Source organism: Myotis myotis, unplaced genomic scaffold (genome assembly GCF_014108235.1).
Source record: "Myotis myotis isolate mMyoMyo1 unplaced genomic scaffold, mMyoMyo1.p scaffold_m19_p_15, whole genome shotgun sequence".
Classification (NCBI taxonomy): Eukaryota; Metazoa; Chordata; class Mammalia; order Chiroptera; family Vespertilionidae; genus Myotis; species Myotis myotis.
The window spans coordinates 4,365,858-4,386,265 of NW_023416319.1; the positions used below are offsets into that span (position 1 = coordinate 4,365,858).

Consider the following 20,408-nt stretch of genomic DNA (forward strand, 5'->3'; position numbering starts at 1 on the left):
TAGGAGAGTGACTAACAGCTTTATTTCAAACGGTCGATATTTACACCACACCAGCTATGACATTCACTGCAATTACTGACATTTCTTTTAATTTGGATGTTGACTTCAAACTGCGCACAGGTTTTGACAGCTCTTCAAAGTGTTTTAGGGAAAATGAGAGCCGAGGCATTGAAGACCCCGCTCCATTGGCCTCACACCACCTGGCCAAGCTGAGCGCCAAGTGCACACCCCGAGACAGGAGGGAGCCCCCATCTGCAGAGAGACGGGGCTCGACAGAGAACAAGACCACGTCCTGACAGTGTCCGGGTGTGGCAAGGGGCAGAGACCAGCGTGGAGCAGCCTTTGCAGGAGACCCCATCCGTGGGGGGGCTCCTGTCCTGAACCCCGACCAGGAGGAAGGTCAGGCACTGCAGCGGAGGCAGAAGTGGCCACCCAGAGGGAGGGTCCTGCCAGAAAGAGGGGGTGGGGCAGAGAGTGAGCAGCGAAGGCCAGTCAGAAGACTGGGCACCACCTGTCATGGCCTGGAAGCCCTGCACGATTCAGACAGCACCTGAGGGAAGCATCAGGAAGAAGGCGTGCTGCTGGGTGTGTCCTGGATGCACAGGCGCGGTGCAGAGGTGGGTGCAGAGGCCAGGAGGTCATTCCAGTGTCTGCTCATGAGGCTGCGTGGCCCTGTTTGGAACTGAGCTTGCTATGAACTTTCAGTGGACTTCAGGGGCTGCCTTGTGGTGTCCCATCGGCTCTGGGAAGATTTGAGTGCCTCATCTACATGGCTCTGACCTCAAGGATCAGGCCCTCGTTCAACATTATCTATCATCTACTACGTTCGAGGCACCAGGACCCAGGGCTGCTCCCCTGGAGAAAGCTTGCTATACGAGCAGGCAGGTGTGCAAACACTCAGAAAGATGAACTAACTTCCAGAAGTTTCACAACACTCCACAAACAGGCAGACCGTGGCCACAAACTCTGAAATGAAAGCAGGTGGGTAGGTAGAAGGCGCTGCAGTGCGCCCTGCCCCAGACCCCTCCCCGCGACCCATGTGCCCTGGTCCCTGGCCACCGAGCAGCAGTCCCCTAAGTACTCTCAGGCCGCTATGGCCAGAGCTGACTCAGGTGATGTCAGTTGCCCATTTGTTCTGTATTTTACCCAAAGTGGATGCATCTTTTCCCAAGAGCTTATGTGATGTCACTGCTCCCTTAGCTATGGGTGACCTTTGCCCTGTCCCATTCAGCCCTCACCCTACTCCCTGGGCCAGCTACATGGTGAGTTGAGAAGCAGGTGACCAAGCCCATGCCCTCCTCCGGGAGGGCCCTGCAGCACACCCTTTGTGCCCGAGGCTCCCCCACTGGGCCACATCCAGGCTCCACCACCTCTCAACAAAGTAAGGTGGCAGCCCAGCCCCCCAGCCCTGCAGCAGAGGGACCCTGCAGCCAGGTCCCTCAGCTCTGTAGACCCAGGATCCAAGGTTGGGGGTGCGGCTGGAGCCCCAGAGTCCTGCAGCAGGGCTTGCCTGCCACTGTCAGCCTCCTTCTGAGACCCTATGTGGTGTCCACAGAGAGCTCAGGGACAGGAGCCCCAAGTCACACGTCTGTGAGATGCTTTTTCTCCAGTTCCTGCTGCCTCTACCCCCATTCCACTCACCCCGGCTGCTGCTCTGAACTTCCAAATATCCCAGGATGGGGGAGACTGCCCCTGATTTCTGCTCCAATTGCGCTGGGTGGGCCCAAGGATCAGCGCCTGGCACAAGGTAAGGCTGCCCAGCACCCACCTCGGCCACCAGCCTCAGGCTTCACTGCCCACCTATTTCTCCCGGGACTGGGGAGCCCCTCACATCCTTGGGTGCCATGTCCCAGGGCCCGGGGCCATAGCGATATGATCCAAAGACAGAACATTAGGAATTAATGTCCCTGCCCCTTGCACCCTCAGACTTTGGAAAACCTGTCACAAGCCCTGCCTCATTCACAACAAGGAGCATTTACGCAGTGCCTGCTGTGTGCCTGGCCAGGCGAGGCTGCGGGGACAGGGCTGGCCACATGGGGGAGCTCTCCTGTGGGAGACCTCCCCACAGCTCTGCTCTCTAAGGGCTTGGGGTAGCAGGCACCCATGTCAACCCAGGATGGTGAGGTTACCATCCACCCGTCTGTGCAAAATGTGGGTGGCGGGTATCCTGGCTCTTGGTCAGGCTGGGGGGAAGGGGGGAGAGAGAAACCTGACTCTTTGCCCAACTACAGCCCCAGCTTGGGGCAAGGCTCACCTTGGTGGACCCTAATGTGCAGTGAAGGGCTGAAGCGCGGGCCGGCTGGACTGCAAAAGGGGAGGGGTTGTCTGGTCTCTGGGCTTCTGATTCACTGGCTGGCAGGGTGCGGGTAAAGCTGTAACTGCTGGTCCCCACATGGCGTCCAGGGGACCCTAATTCGAGCAAGGGGGATTGGCCACCCTCCCGCCGCCCGGCCGGGTCCCTGCCAAGCCCGTCCCGCCGGCCTGCGCGCCTCTGCGGCCGCCACCCCAGCTGAGACTGCGGCAGCCCCGGCCCGGGCCAGCGGGGACGGGAGCGGGGATCCGACGGAGGGTCGACGACCCACACGGCGCTGTCCTTGGGGTGCGCCGCGGCCCTCGCCCCTCCTGTGCTCGGGTGGGCGCGGACCCCGGCGGCAGCCCGCGGCGCCTCTGGGAACAAATCGCCGGCCGCAGGCTTGGCCCCGCCCCTAAACGTCCCGGTCCCTCCCCCGCCGGCAGCCCCCTCCCCGCCGCGCATCCACACCCCCGCCCCCCCAAAAAAATCGGCCAACGTGCGTACGCCGGGGAGCCTAGCGCCCGACAAAGTGAGCGCGGCCTGGCGAGTGCCGGGACCCCGGTGCCGCCCCAGCCTCTGCCCGGTCCGGGCGGCACTGCGGCAGACGCGCGGGCGGGGCGCACCGAGGCCGGGCGGGCCGGGGCCGCGAGGCGGGGCGGGGCGGTGCGGGGCGCGTTGCCATGGCTCCGGGGCGCGCCTAGCGGGACCCGCTCGTGGAGCCAGCCCGGCAGACCTGGGCCCAAGGCCGGGGGGAGGGCCGAGGCGAGGCGGGCCAGGGGCGCCTGCCAGGCGCGGAACGCGGAGCCCAGCAGTGGCCGAGGCCGCAGCGTCGCCGGCGCGCTCGCAAGATGCAGGCCATGGACCCGGCCGCGGCGGATTTTTACGAAGTGGACAGCAAGGACCTAGACTTCTATGACTTCGAACCGCTCCCCACTCTGCCCGAGGACGAGGTGAGACCCCGGCCCCACGGTGGGACCCCCACCTTTCCTGGCGGAGGGTTCCGCGGAGAGTCCCCAGGGAAGGTACCTCCCACTCCCCAGGCCCCTGCGCCAGGTCTTGGGGATAGGGGGATCCCCAGCTGGTCTCAACGCCTCCAACCACCCCTAAACATTTTCTCCCGGAAGGGGCAGGACCCCTGGAATGCCGCAGGGGACAGCCATTTGGGGGCTGTCGCTGGAGTTGATGCTCTGTGGGAGGTGGGCCCTGATTATCAGGGTTGGGCAGGGGCGTGTGGGGGCACGTGGGGGGTAGAGCGCTGTTTCCTCTTTGCAGTCGACCTAGGAGGTCAGCGGGAGGTGCCGGCAGAGCCCAGTCTGGCGGGACTGTTGAGGAGCTGGGGGGCGTGGAGTGGGGGTGGGGAGTCAGGACTGAGCGCTGCTTCCTGCTCACAGAAGACAGGGCCCTCACCCAGGCCCCCGAGTGGGCCCCCACCCAAGGTGCACAGGGGTCTGTCACATGAGATTTCTGGCCGTTAACTGAATCAGATGCCCACAGGGCCAGGCTGCCTGTGACAGGCAAGCAAGCCATCACCCACTTGACTGGGGTTTGTCCCTGTGGCTCTGGCTTCCCCATAGTGTCCCACAGGCTCTGAATCAAACGAATTAACGGCTAAACAAGCCAGGCCCCTCTACATGAGAGGGGACCCCAGAGGGTGCAGCTGCTCCCAGAGAGACCCTCTTGTCTCCCACGGCTGTGGGGCCTGGGCACGGGGCCTTCCAAGCCTCCAGCAGGCAAAGGCCCGGATCCCTGGGCTTCCCTGCTCACTGTTGAGGGCCGGCGCCATGCAGCCCAGAGTCAGATGCCGTCCCTGCACATGGCTGGTGCCGATGGAGACCCTCCACGTGCCTGTGGGGGTGAATCAGACTGGCTGGTGCCTCCAGGGAAGGGAGAAGGGATTCATCACATTCCCCGGGGCCTGCCCCCCTTGGCCCAGCCCCAGCCCTTGGAGCTCAGGTTGAAGAAGCTCAGTCCTTCTTTCTGGGTAGCCGTCTGTCTCAGGAAGCCGCTGCTGGCCAGGAGGGGCCGCTGAGCCAGTGCCTGGGGGTGGGTGCTGCCCTGCTCCCCCCCTCCCCCATGGTGACCTGGATTTGGTGAGAGAAGCTGCAGAGAAGAGAGGCAGGTAATAAATAAACCTTTGGACATCTCCATGGCTTTGATGGAAGAAGAAAGGGTGCCTGTCCCCTGCCCCAGCCTTCACAGTTCCCCAGAGAATGCATTCAAGTGCATCTGTGAGAAGACTCACCCCTAAACCACCACGGCAGCAGAACAAGCCGCCCACACTCCACCCACACTCGGTCTGCCTCCTCTGTGGCCGGGCACCAAGCAGGACTGGGGCCAAGTAAACAGGACAAGAGCCAGGATTGGACCCAAAGCCACCACCCTGCCACAGCCCTTCCTCCCACCGAGTCCTGACACCTTCTCTTGGGAGGTGTCCAGGCTCCCCTCTGCACAATGCATGGGGCCGGGGGTCCCCACTGTCATGTGACCAACGCCTCCAGGTGACGGGGGATGCACAGTGGTCCCACTGCTGAGCATCCAGCAGGAGTGTTCGGGGGCTCTTCCGACTTCTCGCCCCTCTGAAGAGACAGGTGCTGCCTCCAGGTGTGTCCCACAGAGCAGGAGGCCGGGCTTAGAGCAGGCCTCACCTGTCCCTGGAACACACCAGGCCCAGACTGCACGCCACACACTCAGCTTGGTCGCTGTTGCAGGTCTTAAATCAGGGACATGTGACACTGCCTGCCACAGCGATACCTAGTCAGGTGGCATCCGGAGAGCCATCTTGTGCAAGGTGAGGGAGGAGCCAGGCTGAGTGTCTCCTGGGCAGGCTTGCTGAAGGAGCCTGGAGAGCCAGGACCGCAAGGACATGGGCCGCCCCAGGGAGGGACAGCGGCCACCAGACCCAGGACACCAACAGACCTCAGGAGACACAGGAGTTGGCCACTTACAGTAACGGACTGTGTGCAGTGCGGTCAAGAAATAGAACCCCATGGAGCCCTAGGAGCCCCTGGAATGTCCCTCCCCAGTGTCACCCGAGAAAATCCAAATAGCCCATGAACACATGAAAAGATGTTTGACTTTATTATAAAAGAGGATAGGAAATAGCCCCACTGTGAGTACCTCTCCAGGTTGGCAAGGCCCAAAAATCCGGACGCAGCCCTCCCTCCCTGCTGGGGGAGGAAAGGAGAATGGCCTTTGTCAAACAGCTTGGCGTTCGGTGTGAAGTGGAGACGCCACAGCCTGTGTCCAGCAGTTTCTCTGGTGGGTGCCGACGGGTGGGAGAACTCGACTGGAAACCCCCGAGGCACATGGTGAGGGCTGGCACCACCAGCAACGCCCTGGAGGATGCAACTCGGCTGGTCCCTGGTCTCCTGCAGGCAGCGCCCCGTACAAGCAAAGGACAGGGTTTCGGGGTCAGGCAGAGCAGCCAGCCAGGCAGGACAGTGGCTGCAGGAGTGGCAGACGCCATCGGGAGGCTTGGACAGGAAGATGGTGCACCAGTTTAGGGATTGGCGGGGGGGGGGGGGGGGGGGGGCAGGGTGTCTCCTGGTCCCCAGACCCCCTTGAGGAGTAAGGAGCATTCTTATCCCTGCCCAGTTCAGCAAGAACCTCCCAGCATCTGTGGGCTGAGTACTGGGCTTGGGGATTCGAAGGCAGACGGGGACCTTGTCGCTGCCCAGAGGAGCACACAGCTGGGGGTCCCCTAGAAAGGAGTGACATTCCCACTGTGCCCTAGGGGGTCCATGTGACGTCTGTAAGGAAATGAGCTCAGAGCAGCAGGCAGCTGGAGAACCATGGAGAGCTTCCGGGGAGGTGAGAGTTAAGCGTGGGGGGGCTCTAGGGCAAATAGGCAGACCCCCAGCAGGGCACCGTGCAGAGCTCCCCACACCTGGGGGTCTGGCAACTGAAGGGACGTCAGCAGGCCTGGGGGTTGTTGACAAACCTCCGAAGTGACTGGGCTTTGTGTTGGCAGGCCCCGTTCCAAGGTTAAAAAATTCATTGGTTATAGAGAATACCTCTGGGTCCCCATGGAACCCTGGCTCACAGTCTGTGACTGGGTCGACGGCCTCTTTAAGACACAGAAGCCCCTGAACGGGCACTCTGCTGCAACCAGACAGTGGCCCTGGGTGGGAAGCCAGCCCTGCCCAAGGTCCCAGGGACTAGCTGAGGAGGGGCTGCCCTGGAGACAGCCTGCCCTGGGGGCTCGCCTGCACCTGCCTCCTGCACCCCTCCTCCCAGCCGGGACGGGTTGACTTTGTGTCTGCACAGTCTCAGGGGGGAGACCTCTCTTGCCTGCCCTGCATAGAACAGAACTTAGGTGGTCCTGCCCTCACACCTACCCCATGGCCCACTCAAGCACTGCCTTGCCGAGGGATGGTGAGGAGTGGGGTGCGAGGCCCAGTGATGCCCACGGATCGGGACCCCTCAGCATGTGGGAAACCTCCTCTTAGAAGCCAGCCGTGTCCCTGGGCTCTGTCCTGGCCTGTGCCTTAGCTGTCCCCCTTTCCTGTTGCAACTGCGGGGCTTCAGGGGGGCTCAGCCATGTGGAATCAATGACTCAGACCCATGGATGTCACTTCATAAAATCGCACAGAGAAGCCCCTGATTAGCTCCTCCTACCATGAATGGGACAGAGGCCACAGGGCAGGGGGTGGGCAGGGCCTGGACCTGAGCAGGAGGTTGAGCAGGAGCACCGTGGGCACAAGTGACCTGGGATCCCCCCTCTTTTGGCAGCACACCCAGTCACCAGCTGTGTGAGCAGTTGGGCCTGCTGGCCACATGGGCACACCAGTGGGTGTGCACAGGGCCCTGTGGGGGACCGGCACAGACTCACATGATGGGTTGGCCTCATTCTCCTAAAGCACAAACCCACGTGGCCTTTGGGCAGTGTATTAGTGTGTGCATAGTGTGTACACATGTGTGTGAGTGTGTGCGCATTTGTGGAGGTGTGCTCTGTGTATTCGTGTGTGCTGGTGTACACATACACGTGTGAATGTACAGGTGTGTGTGTGTGTGTTTCATGTGTGTGTTTTGTGGGTGTGTTTGCAGGTGTGTACTGCGTGTACAGATGTGCACATATATTTGTGTTGTGTGTATGGGTGTGTGGGTGTGCAGGTATGTGTGTGCATATGTGTGTTTGTGTGTGTTCTGTATAGTGTGGTATCGTGTACGAGCACTATGTGTTTGTGTGTGTGCAAGTGTACACATACCTTGTGCACTGTGTATACATGTGCACATGTATGTGGAGAGTGCCAGTATGAGTGCACATGTTGAGCCAAATCAGAAAGACCTGCTAGTAGTGAACTCGGGGACACAGCAGGTAGAGGTGGAAGCTGGTGTTTTGGGGCTCCCCCCTCTACCGCCCCACTCTAACGGCTCTGCCTTTTGTCCTGGTTTCTCCTTCTAAAACACCCAGTCACCTTCGCACGGGGATACTCTTCTGGAACCCGGCCAGGGGTTCTTGGCTCTTGGAATTCTAGGTCCGGGTGGCCACTTCTTGAACCAGCTCCCACAAGTCTCCCTTCCCTCATCCACCCCCGACCCCAGCCCTGTAGAAAGAGCCGGAAGTTCCTGGGGAGTGGCGCCATTGGGCCCCTCACCCAGCCCCGAGGAGGAAGCAGATGGTGGCAAATCCCAGCCCTGGTCCCACCACCTCCACCGCCAAACCCAAAGGCTTGGCCAAGATGCGCGTGAGTCGCTGCCTGGTTTTCTGTCCTCCTGTCCCTGGTTGGGCCCTTTGTCCTCTTTCCCTGGTATGGACGGGGTCCTTGCAGTGCAGGAGGGGAAGTTCAAGGACAGGAGTGTGAGATGCTTTCTAGGATCTGACAGCTTGTCTGTGCTTGCAGAGCAGTCCTAGGAGGCCCCCAGGGCTGCACTGAGTCTGTGGAGGGACTTGGCCTCTCTTCTGCATCATCCCCCAGCACATCGCCCCTCAACCCCCCAGCTCAACCCCCCTCCTTCCTCAGAGGCCCATGCCCAGACCCTTTCTGGCCCCACCACCCGGTTCCCAGCCTGGTCCCTCATCCACCCTCCCTTCTGGAGCCCAGGTGGTGCACGGACACAGGGACACACAGATGGCCAGGGCGTCAAACAGAAGAGCAGAGAAGGGCCTTGAGGTCCAAGGTGGATGTGTGTGTGTGAGACTGTGTGTGAGTGTGTGTGTGTGTGTGTGTGTGTGTGTGTGTGTGCATGCATGTGAGTGCACGTGTTGGTATATGGCCGTGTGTGTACACACAGAGGGACGTTGTGTGCACATGGCTATGTGTTAGGTGTGAGTGTTGGTGATACGATCACAGCTGAGCTCTTACAGGGTCAGAGGAACCCACTCGGACCTGGAGGGTGACCTGCACGGGGAGGCCCGGGGTCAGGCTGTGTCCTGCGTGTGAGCTCCCGGGAGCAAATGTCCGGCCACTCCGCAGCCAGCAGGCCATGTGGGGCTGGTGCGTGTCCTGTGGTTGGCATAATAGCCCTGTGAGTGGCTCCCCGGGCGCAGCTGCAGCTTCCTAGGCAGCAACTCCATTCCCAGTTCCAACGTCTCGCTCCTCTGCTCAGACCTAAAACAGCCAGCGCCTCCGGGTCCCCACGCTGTGTGCGGTGCTGTGGGTCAGTGATGTCTTGGCAAGTGGGTGACCCGGCTCGAGGGGCTGCAGGGACAGAGGCACAGGTGCTGGCCACAGGCGTGAACACCTGCCCCAGCGGCACCTGAGCACCTTACTGAATGCTCTGTGGCTTCTGACATCCAGGAACTGAGCAGTGGCTTCTGTTGGGTTGTGGTTTTTTAAGAAAGCCTTGCCTAAAACCTCCTCCCTGACAGAAAATGAAACTGCCACGCGTTGTCTGCCTCCCCAGAATTAGTCGCGACGCCGGGGGCCTCCCTGGGGAGGAGGGCCTGTGCCCGCACCGGTGTCAGTGCGGCTGTGTTGGCAGGAGAACGTGTCCCTGGCCGACATCCTGTCCCTGCGGGACAGCGGCCTCAGCGAGCAGGAGGCCTGGGCCGTGTGCCTGGAGTGCAGCCTGTCCATGAGGAGCGTCGCGCACTCGGCCATCTTCCAGACGCTCTGCATCACGCCCGACACCCTGGCCTTCAACACCAGCGGGAACGTGTGCTTCATGGAGCAGCTCAGCGGTGAGGCCCGGGCCGGGCGGGCAGCTCCGAGCAGGTGCAGAGCCAGTGCGGGGGCCCCTCGCTGGAGGGGACAGTCACACAGCCCAGGTTTCCTCGGTTACCTGATGGGCTCTCTAGCCCCGTGGGCTCGGGCCCTGTTGGTGGGTGCCTCAAAGGACCAGGAAGGGCCTGCTGCCCTGACCGCAGGGAGGACAGGCCTGGCGCCTCAGCCGGCCCCTGGGGTCCCCCTGGCCCTGCAGCGAATGGGGAGGACCCAAGTGGAGGGCCTGGTGCTTCGGCTCTCTGGGAAGACAGTGCCTCTCCTTCCTCTTAGGAGCCTTGTTCCCACACTTGCAGGGAAGGAGGTGGTTTCCTCCCCTCAGGGACCAGGGCAGGGGAGGGGCAGGAGGCAGAATCGGCCCCTGGAGAGCACGGGTCTGGGGTCCACTCCGCGCCCAGAGCCGCCTCCTGGCGGGCGGGTGTGTGATCACAGCATCTTCTCTTTCTTTCCCCAGATGACCCCGAGGGAGCCTTTGTCCCCCCGGAGTTCGATGTGACTGGGAACACCTTTGAGGTAAGTGGCTGCCGGCCTTGGCCGGGCAGGGCCAGCGGGTGGTTAGCAGGGAAGGGCTTCAGCAGGCCTGGGCCCAGGGGCACGCCCACCCGGTCACTCCCGCAGGCAGCTTGGCTGCAGTGACAGCTGGGTGTGCTTCGCGTGTTGTCATTACAGTTGCATGTTCTCTAAAGTGTGAATTGTCTATATTTAACACGTTAAAGTGCCTACAATTACCAGTGGTGGCTGTCGTGTCTCTGAGGATTCGCAGCCTCTGGATGGTAATTCACAGCGTTAGGCAGCCGCACCCACTCACTCCAGCTGCGGCCACCAAGGCCTCCGGGAGGCCCCCCTCAGCTGAGTGGACCCTGGGCCCCCTAAGTGCACAGGCACAGGGCTCCCTCTGCACAGCGACCCTGCAGCATGATGGGGGGACCTGTCCATCCACTCAGCGCTGCTGTCCACCATGTGCCATGCTGGGCTCTGGCCACAGAAGCCATTGGTCACGGTTTCTTTCTTCATGGCACCCAGTCTCCTAAGATGATGGTGGAGGAAAACGAATCCATTGTTAATAAAGAAACGAGAAATTACAGACTCAAGAATCTTCCCAGTAAAAGTCTGTTAGTTTCATGACATGAGTTTGAATTTTTACCCCAAATAAGAGTTTAGGATTGTCCCTTCCTGTGCTCAGTTTTACTTTAAAACAAGCCAGTTCCGGGCCCCTTGCCCTGAGAGGCTGTGCGCATCCCGGCTCCATGGACCACAGGACCCGGCCCATGAGTCTCGGTGGACCCCACTGTCCGGTCTTGGGGATTTTTGGACCTCACGGGCCAGAACCTTTGGTGTGTACAGTTCCCATTCCTGGTCCGTGTGAGGACTGCTTTATTTTTTAACTGTACTTTTGGGAAGGGAGCCGAGCTCCAACACGAACACCCCGGAAGCAGTTCTGTCCCCACCCCCACCCCCGCCCACGGTGACCAGCACCCAACACCATCCCTTCTGCCTCCTCTGTCCTTATCTCACAAGTATGGATTCCTGCAATCGCGTTATTTCACTTGTGCTGTTTTTAAATTCATAAAACCTCAGCATGCTGCATGGCATGTTGTGGGACTTCCTTTTATGTTTTTGCTGAGACTCATTCGCATGGTCCTGGGCGAGACAACATAGCGAATCCTCCAAATCCTCCGCTCCTGGGAGCCCGAGGCAGTCATGCTGGGTCTGGCCCCAGAGGGGATGTGACCATGGACCGGAGTGGGCACCAGTCAGGAGTAGGGGGCTGGGCTGGGGAAGGGAGCACCGGGCAGGGCGGCAGGGAGCTTGGCCTTTGGTCAGGGCCCCGACCTCCACTGTGTGGGTGGGTTGACTACCTCTCCAGAGCCACCCGGCCCAGGCCCTCACCTGCCCTCCTACCCTGGCTGTGTGGACCCAGGCAGGTGTCTGAACCCCTCTGGGCCCAGCCTCCTGTTGGTAAAAGGGGCATGGTAAAGCCCCACATGCATTGTGGGATGGTGCCCAGCCACGATGGGGCCTGTCCCGGCATGCTCAGGCTGAAGAGCCTACACACTCTCACGTACGCAGATAGGAAAACCCTAACTTTCACTCTGGCTCATATCTGATTTTCTAAGAATAAACCCCAAAAAGAAAAGTCTCTGCCCTTCAGAGACACAGCAGCCATCAGGGGAGGACATCCAGGTGTCTGTGCCCGGGAGGGGTCCAGGGTCGCTGGCTGGTACAGCGGGGCCAGTGCAGACTCCAGACCCAAGAGACTGGGGTACGTGGCTCAGTGCCAGGGAAGTCCACAGTGGGGGAGGTGGCCATAAAGAGCATGGAGGGTCCCCCAAAACATGTTGCTGGCCTGGGAGAGCAGTGGCCATGGGGAAACAGCAACACACGAGCCCGGTGGCACTGACGGTCTCTTTGGTGCCACAGGCTCACATCTACTCTCTGGGGGCCACACTGAAGGCTGCCCTCGAGTACGTGGCAGAGCCAGAGCCGGAGCCCAGGCTGAGCCGTGACCTGGAGGCGCTGCTGGACCAGATGCAGGCCGAGGACCCTGGGGACCGGCCAGATCTCGAGGTAACTCTTGGGCCACCCCTCATTTCACCCAGAGGCTGAGCCCCAACACCTCCATGCAGCCTGATGCCTTGGAGCCACACGCATGCACTCACAAATGCAAGCATGCACACACACGCACACGCACACACACACACACGTTACATACACAGGGCCCTCCCCTCTGCCCCCCGCCCTGCCCCATCACACCGGCTCCTCCGCAGGATCTGGTGGCATTGCACTTTGTTTAAATAAGAACTTGGCTTTTTGCCTTGGCCTGTATGGCTTGGTTGGAGTGTGGTCCCATACACTGAAAGGCAGTGGGTTCAATTCCTGGTCAGGGCACATACCCAGGTTGCGGGTTCTATCCCCAGCCATGGCCTGTATGGGAGGCAACCAATGAATATTTCTCACATCGATGTTCCCCCCTCTCTCTCTCCCATCCTCTTTCAAATCAATTCTGACTCTCGCACGTGTGTGCAGAGCATCATCGCGCTGTGCGAGGAGAAGACGCAGCTCATGTCCTCCTGCCGCCTGTGCCGCAACCTCTCGGCCGTCGGGAGGAGGGTGCTCTCCCTCGAGTCCTTCGGAACTTTCCAAGGTGAGCAAGCCACACTCACTCATGCATGTGCCTGCGTACACCCATGCTCCCAGGCATGCACATGTTCTCACACACATTCACACGTGCACATGTGAATAGGCACAAACATTGACACTGGTCTCACACACATTCATACCAGTGTACTCACACACCACATACACACCCACTCCCGTGCTCACACACAGTCACACACGTAAACATACACATGTGCAGACGCGTACACACCCATTTATAATGCACACATGCACAGGCATTGCACACCCACTGGGTATACAGATGTGCACACACACGCGGGACAGACTCACGCTGTGCAGACATCATGCTGTTAGAAGTGAGAACCGAGGTCGTGTTGAGAAAAGGCTGAGCTTGGAGCTGGACACCTGTCCCGGTCCCATGAGCATTTCGGCACAGGGACAGGGTGAGACCCATTCCGGTCCCCACAGCACGCCACATCGGAGGACACGTCACTTCCCGCCATGCCAGCTGTCGCCGTAGGGCCTGGGTTTCCACGGCTCATGTGGGATTCTAGTCTCAGATGGCGTTTTGAACAAACGCCAGCGTCAGCTCTGCCCTGTGCCTGCTGAGGAGGGGCCGTGGAGTCCTCCCCGTGACGCTGTCGGTGACGCTGCAGCACCAGGCCACGCTGTGTGGCTGTCAGAGCCGAGGAAAGAGTCCCCGCGGGAGGGGCGCGTGTCTGGCGGTTTGCAGGGAGACTGCGGGCGCGGAGGCTGCCGCCAGGGCGGGCAGGGAGCGGCCACAATTTTCCTTCCTGTGGAGACTCTCACTTGTGTTCTAATAGAACACGATGTGCTTTTTGGATGAGATAATTAGGCGAGCCCCTGTGGGCAGCTGGCCTGGCCCAGGGGAGCGGGCAGCCTGTTAATTAGCCAGGATTATGTGATTAACGAGGCAGCGAGGAAGTGTCTGGGTTGCTGAGGGAAGAGGCGGCTGGGAGCCCCCATCCTGAGGGTCCTGTGCTCAGTCTCTTTGACAGGTGGGGCTGGGGCCCTGCAGGAGCCGGTTCCGAGGTGGCCATGGGCAGGAGTGTTGTGGGGGTGGCTGTCCTGGGCTGGGGCCCTGGCCAGGGCAGTGATCAGCCCTGCTTTTGCCCAGATATCAGCGAGAGCGCCTGGAGGGGGAGACTTGCTCCAAGAAGTGTGGGGCCCAAGAGGCAGCCTGGGGACCATGGCGCTGACCCGGAGGCCCCCTCCGCCCCTCAAGGCCGGCCCCAGACCCCCGCCTGCGACCCCAGGACCCTCTCCTCCAAGCTTTTGCTGTCACCCCCTGCGAAAAACGGAGAAAGTCACATCGGGGAGGGACTGGCCAGCCTGGTCCTGGACGCCCAGGGCCCCACAGAGAGGGGCCGCCTGAGGAAAGTGCAGACGGTCCCCAGGCTCCTGCCCGAGGGCCCCGAGGCCAGCACCCTCTGCCTGCCGCTGACCAGCGTGAACAACCAGTTGCCCACATTGGAATTCTTCCCTTCAGACCCCGGGAAGGCCTTTCCCGAGAGGAAGAGTGGCCCTTCCAGCTTCAGCGGCCAGCCCAAGTCCAGGCTGCGGCCGGAGCAGGGGCCTGGGCTCCAGGGGGAAGGGGCTCGGGGTGTGGGTCCCAGTGGGGGCGGGGCGGCTGGGGTGTCTGGCCAGGGCCCTGTGGAGGAATGCCACCCGCCCTGTCCCGAGGACCCTCAGGATGCAGGTGGAGACTCAGGGATGATGTTGGGGGTCGATCAGCAGATTCCAGAAGGAGCCGGAGAGCCGGGAAGTGCAGCCTCGGACCAGGTGGGTGAGGGCGTGTTCTGCATGGCCCGTGGCCAGGGAGGGTCTCCCGGGCCTGGTGCTGCCCTTCGTCAGCAGGGAGGGACAGGGGACTCTGTGAGAACCGTGGCCTGGGAGTTGGGGTACGCTTAGCATCCCCACAGGCACTCTGAGTGGCCCTTTGTGGCCGAGGACACTGAGCAGAGCCCGGTCAAACATGCTGTCCTGCTGGGCTCCCAGCAAGTTGCTCCCTGAACTGTCCCCATGAACTCCGGGGACAAAGCCACCTGGAAGGCCGTGGCCCGAACCTAGTGTGTCTAGGAACAGCTCCCGGCCCAGCACAGCGGCGGGCAGGGTGCCACCGAAACCCTCAGCTCCCACCAGGCTTTGTTGGCCCAGGGACTAGGGGGCGGGGTCTTGTTTCCATTTTTATTCACATCCTGACACGCACCTGAGCGTGAGAGTGGTTTACGTGAAAAGCGTGGTAACCGTAAAACAGTTCACCCTGGACTCGCTCACCTGAGGCCTGGCTGCCCCACTGCGCAGGGTCCTCCATCCACCTCTCACCTCTTGTGAAGGATGCTGCCGTGAACGTGGGGGTGCAAAGGCCTGTTCCAGACCCAGCTCTCAGTTCTCTGGGGTCAGTTCCCAGGAGGGGGTTGCCGCGTCCTATGGCCGCTCTATTTTCAATGTTTTGAGGAGCCCCAGGCCGTCTCCCATGCGGCTGCTCCTTCACGTCCCCCCGCGGTGCACGGGGTCCCGTCTCCACATCCTCCCAGCACCGGGGAGGTGTGCACGCGGGGACGTTTCCCAGCTGATCTGCAGGAGAGGTCTCGCGGGAGGCACATCCCACCGTGTGTGACGTGGTTCTCGCCCTGTCGCCTCCCCCAGGGCGTCTCCCTGCAGGACCTCCTGTCGAAGCTGGGCCGGCCCTTCAAGGAGTACGAGCTGTGGGCTCTGTCCCACGCCTGCCTCAGCGCTGTAGGCACCCACCCCCGGCAGCCAGGTGACACTTCCTTGTTCAGCCATGTGGCCCATGGACGGCAGTGTCCACACTGTGAGCCAGGAGCACCCCGGGGGGGTGGGGGGGGCGTCTGCTCTGGGCTCAGGACCCACAGAGTCAGGGGGCAGATGCCTAACTGTGGGCCTTAGAGCAGGTGACCCAGCTGGCTCACCCTCTCAGCAGGGAGACACTGTCCCCAGGGAGGGGAAATGGCCTGCGGGGATGGTAGACATTATACTGCTTTGTGGCCCCCAAATCCAGCCCTGCGGGGCAGTGTGACAGGGCTGCCCTCGAGTCCCGCGGTCCACAGGCCTTTGAAGTCCGGTCAAGCCAGGCCTCCAGCCTCCTACAGGACCCCTCCTCCCAGGGGTGCACATGTGGGCATGCCCCCCAACCCCCGTCACCTCCTCTTTCTTCAGCTCCTTTTTGTCTCCAGCTTCTTGTGTCCAGCAGCCACAGGCCAGCTCTGGGGCAGGAGGGCTGCTCAGAGGGTCCCTGTGTCCTGTCCCCCAGGGCCGTCTGTCCAGCGCCTCTGGGGAAGGGAGGAGGCCGAGTGTCCCCTGGGTGACCCAGGGAGCCTTGGGATGGCAAGGGGGCTGCCCCACCCACCCACCCCCCGGCAGGCCTCCGGGGAGCAGCTCTCTGGGTGAGCCCAGCCCTGACCCCGCCTTCCGCTGCAGCCTACCTGTGTCCAGACTCCGTGCTGGTGGCCGAGGATGGGGCCGTGCTGTTCAGGCCGCCTCCTGCCAACGGTGGGTACGGGCGGGCATGGCTCACCCTCGGCTGTGTTCCCACGTCGACCACCAACCTCCGAGGCAGGAAGGAGAGCTCAGTGGGTTTGGGGTTTCTCTCTTAGGCACCTCCAACTCGTTCTTCCTGGCCCCCGAGGTGGCAGAGCAGCAGCTGGTGACTGAGAAGGTGCCTGGCCCCATCCCCTTCCCGTGGCCTCCTGCCCACCCCTCCCCACCCTGTGATGCCACCCCCTTCTGTCCTGAGAGCCTGAGGGGGAAGGAAGGGACAGGCACTGGCTCAGGGGGGTCCTGGCAGCCCCAGTGCAGCACGTGCGTCCATCCCCCTGGCTTTGCCTGACCTGGGCAGCCTCCCCAGCAGGTGTCTCACGGGCTCTGGTGGTGTCACCCCAAGATAGGACTCTGCATGGACAGCTCAGGGCCCGTGGGCACTGGTTAAACATGCACCTGGGGGCTGGGGGCTCCGGGCTTCGAGGTGCCGGCGGGGGCTCCGGGCTTCAAGGGACGGCTCCGTGGGGACGGAGACTGATCTGCTGAGCACGGCTGGCTTCTCTCGTCCCCAGGCCTCAGTGTACTGTGTGGCCGCAGTGCTGTGGATGGCGGCCAAGTTCAGCGTCCCCCAAGACCACAAGCTGGCCCTGCCACGCAGGCTCAAGACCCTCCTCCTGGAAATGGCCAGGCGCAGTGCCCAGGAGCGACCGTCTGTGGCCGAGGCCGTCAAGGTAACCTGGCCGTTGGGCACAGCTGGCATCCAGGGCCTGGGTGGTGCCCACAAGGAAGAGACTTCTTATGTCCAGGAAAAGTCGGCGTTGGGCAGGGAGAGCATGGGTGTCCTTTGTGGAGGGCCCATCCCCCCAGCATTGCCCCCAGACCACCTGGTCAGAGTGGGCAGGGGTTGTCCTGGGGCCAGCCCAGACCCCTGCCCTTAAGCCCGGCCAGAGAGGAGCAGAGCACCCCACTCATCGGAGTCCTCCCACCTCCTCTTCCTGGGGTTCGGGGCCATGGGGCTCCACATGACAAGTGCAGGGGAGCCCCGCTATTGTTTCCCTGATTGGGGGGTGAGGGGAGCCACAGGACCTTGAAGGAGAAGCTGCATGCAGACTGGGAGGAGACAGCTTTGCAGCTGCAGCCTGGGTGCAGGGCCCTGTCTGCCTGCCCCCGACTGCTGTCAAGTGAGGCCCACACCGATGTTCAGAAGGGGCGCGAGCTGTCCCCAGATATCAGAGTGTTTGCTTGTGGAGTGAGCAGCTTGACTGAGAGAGGCAAGTGTTTCTTCCTGCGAAGGCACAGATCAAGTGACAGACACCTGCTGAGAACCCCACGGGGCCCAGAGGCCTGGCTGTGTTTATGCCACAGGGGCGCTGCCTGTTGTCAAGGTCATGGCGGGCTCAGGGTTGCCGGGGTGAGATTACCTTTGCTGTCATTGCAGTTTTTGTCTGTCTCAGGTTCCAATCGTGGGGTGGTTTTGTGGGTGAGCTGACTGGTTCTGCCCCGCCGGCTCTGTAGCATCACCCTTTCCTGTGGTTCTTAGAGGGATGGCTGGGAAGGGCATGTGTCCCCGTGTCCCCGTCTCAGCACTGGGCACTGGATAGGCTGCCTCCTGCACGCCCCCTTCTGGGGATCGAGCCTGCAACCCAGGCATGTGCCCTGACGGGGAATCAAACCATGACCTCCTGGCTCATAGGTCGACGCTCAACCACTGAGCCACATTGGCTGGGCCGTCCAGTTTTTATTCCTACGGAGGACATCCAGGAGAACAGCCTCTAGGTGTGCGGACGCTGACATTGATCACAGGCTGCCCGCGCCTGGCCATCCCTGGGGTCTTCCTGCAGGGGAGCCCCGAGCCCCTCCACCATGCCCTCGCTGACCCGCTCCTGTCCAGCCTGGCGGGAGACGAGCTGGTGGCCAAGCCTCCCGCATCTCCGCGTGTCGGACGTGTGGCCTGTGTCCTTTCTTTCAGATATGTGGCAGTTACCTCCTTCAGCGAGGCATGGACAGCAGAAAGATTTTAGCGCACCTGAGGGCATCCACCTGTAAGGTAAGGGGGCGACTTCCAAGGCTCAGGTGCGAGCCCCAGAACCTGCCCTGGGGCGCCAGGGAGACGGGGTCCCTGTTTCCACTGTTTGTTGTACAGAGTGTAGGGGTGTGGGTAACTGACACATTCTCAGCCTTTCTCACCGTCTTGAACAGCAGCCCCACGCCCTGACCCACTGACCCAGGGCAGGGGATGGGGCTCACCCAGGTGGCCTGCACACTGGCCCTCAGGTAGCTGCATCATTTATACACGTCCCTGTCGGCTCCCCAGGCAGCTGACCGGGGCAGGCCACCTCAGGGTCCCTGGGTCAGCAAACAGGCACCCACCACCCACCAGGGTCTGGGATGGTACACAGCCTTCCTGAGCCCTAGAAACCGACCAGCCCTTGTGGAATCGGATGCAAGTGCCCTGGAGGCTCTGCGAGGCGGCTGAGGCTGGAGCGAGGGGTTGAGAGTGAGCCCTGGGCCTCCGCTGTCGCCTCACCGGGGGGCCCGTGTCCTTCTGCCCCAGGTTTACCAGGAGGAAGAGACCATCAGCCTCCAAAATGTGTTATCGGTGGTTGAACTGACCCCCAGCGCAGCGCCAGCTCCCGGGTCCAGCTCAGGTGAGTCCCCCGGGACCAGCCCCTCCTGCCCCGGGGCCCCTGCTGTCCGCCAGAGAGTGACCCTGCCCTGGGCATCCCCGGGACCCCCAGCTGCCCTCCCCCTGGCCTCAGTCTCTTCTCAACGCCCCGTTGCTCAGCCCTCGGCTCTAAATTCTCTCCCATCTTACCAGCTGCCAGAGCAGCAGCTCCGCCCGCCTCCTCTCCCCCCTCCTGTGTTCACATCGCCGACCCCCTAGTTGTCCTGCTCCGTCCCCTCCACAGAGCCCACGGTGTCCTGTCTCCACGGCACCTGCCCCATCCTGCCTGTGGCCGGGTCCTCAGGGTTTTCATGGCCCCAGCCCTCCCTGAGTAGCATCCCCAGCCTCCCTCCCAGCTCCAGCCGCCCTGGGCTCAGCCTCCATGAAGTCTCCCTTCCCCTTGTGCCGGGAGGTCCCAGTGCGCTTGGGGATGGTGGGAGGGGTCACAGCACCCCCTCAGAGCTGGAGGAGCCATCCCCCCACCCACACTCACCCCAAGTTTGTCCAGGCTTCGTGCAGGTCAGCGGTGACACCAGACTCATGGCTGTGCAGGGGCCTGCGCCCGATCCACCCTCCTGCTGCGAGGAGGCTTTGGAGCTGCCCGAAGCGTTCGCCTCCCCAGCCACGCACTTCAAGCCCATCGTCCTCGCACCCGACGCAGGTGCGGCCAGGTGAGTGGCAGGTGTGGCCAGGAGCCGGCTGGGCCCGGGAGCCCCTCCTGAGTGCTCTCTCCTGCTCACAGGGAGGTACTTGCCAGGTCGGGGCCGGCAGAGAGGCCAGAGGAGAGGAAAGGCAGGCTGGACGGGGACATTGATGAGAAGAAGGTGCCTGAGGCCCACACAGTGGCCACCAGCTTGGAGACACCTGACCAGATGGCGCCTGGACCCAGCTCGTGTGGCACAGCCCCAGGACCCCCAAGAGAGTTGGTGCGGAGAGGGTCAGCCCAGGGGTGCCCCTGCCCCCCAGCTCCCACCTCCTCAGCGATGCCCCAAGAGGGAGGGCTGGAGGAGCGGGTCCCACCTGGAGCCTCTTCCAGAGGCCTGGGGCCCCGCACCCCCGAGCCCACCGCAGCTCGCCAGGGCCTGCATCACCCGGCCAAGCCGCCCAGGAGCAAGGCCACCAAGGGCCCCGGCCAGGAGCCCCAGGGCCCACCATTCAGCCCCTCCCTGGCCAAGGCAAGTCCAGACAGCCCCAGGGGTGCCCCAGACAGTCACCCCGAGCAACCCCGGCCAGCAGACCGCAAGCTGTGTCCATCCAGTGTGGACGCCTCACCCGTCCCCAAGAGCACGGCCTGCCCGTCCCTGCAGGAGGCCACGCGCCTCATCCAGGAGGAGTTCGCCTTCGACGGCTACCTGGACAACGGGCTGGAGGCACTGATCATGGGTACTGGGGGCCACCAGGGCCGAGAGTGGCAGGGGACACAGTGCACGGGCGGAGGGTCGGCATGAGGGGGGCCTCTGTCACCACAAAGAGGGGCCCCAATCCTCTGCACGAAGAGCCAGTGAGCAGAGCCAGCCCCCACGGGTCCTCTGGCAGCCAAGAGGGTCTCGGAGCCCAGCCCGAGACCAGCCTCATTTGCGCAGAAAGTGAGGGGACCCCCAAAATTGCTCCCCCACATTTTAACTTGCCTCTATCAATGTGTAAA

General features: G+C 62.2%; 1 protein-coding gene across 2 annotated transcripts in view; it reads left to right on the top strand.

The window, feature by feature from the left end:
- The first annotated feature begins 2,822 nt into the window (after positions 1-2,822).
- KNDC1 (kinase non-catalytic C-lobe domain containing 1) overlaps positions 2,823-20,408 on the top strand; it is a 31,112-nt gene continuing 13,526 nt past the window's right edge. The window contains exons 1-14 of one of the 2 annotated variants that reach the window (XM_036335726.1): positions 2,823-3,243; positions 9,218-9,416; positions 9,911-9,969; positions 11,878-12,024; positions 12,484-12,601; positions 13,715-14,379; positions 15,247-15,361; positions 16,039-16,110; positions 16,215-16,276; positions 16,671-16,829; positions 18,068-18,145; positions 18,653-18,746; positions 19,272-19,434; positions 19,506-20,146. In XM_036335726.1, the coding sequence (XP_036191619.1) occupies positions 3,142-3,243; positions 9,218-9,416; positions 9,911-9,969; positions 11,878-12,024; positions 12,484-12,601; positions 13,715-14,379; positions 15,247-15,361; positions 16,039-16,110; positions 16,215-16,276; positions 16,671-16,829; positions 18,068-18,145; positions 18,653-18,746; positions 19,272-19,434; positions 19,506-20,146 (2,674 nt within the window). In that variant the 5' untranslated portion in view covers positions 2,823-3,141. The remainder of the gene's footprint in view (positions 3,244-9,217; positions 9,417-9,910; positions 9,970-11,877; positions 12,025-12,483; positions 12,602-13,714; positions 14,380-15,246; positions 15,362-16,038; positions 16,111-16,214; positions 16,277-16,670; positions 16,830-18,067; positions 18,146-18,652; positions 18,747-19,271; positions 19,435-19,505; positions 20,147-20,408) is intronic. The other variant, XM_036335727.1, reaches the window with a different exon arrangement.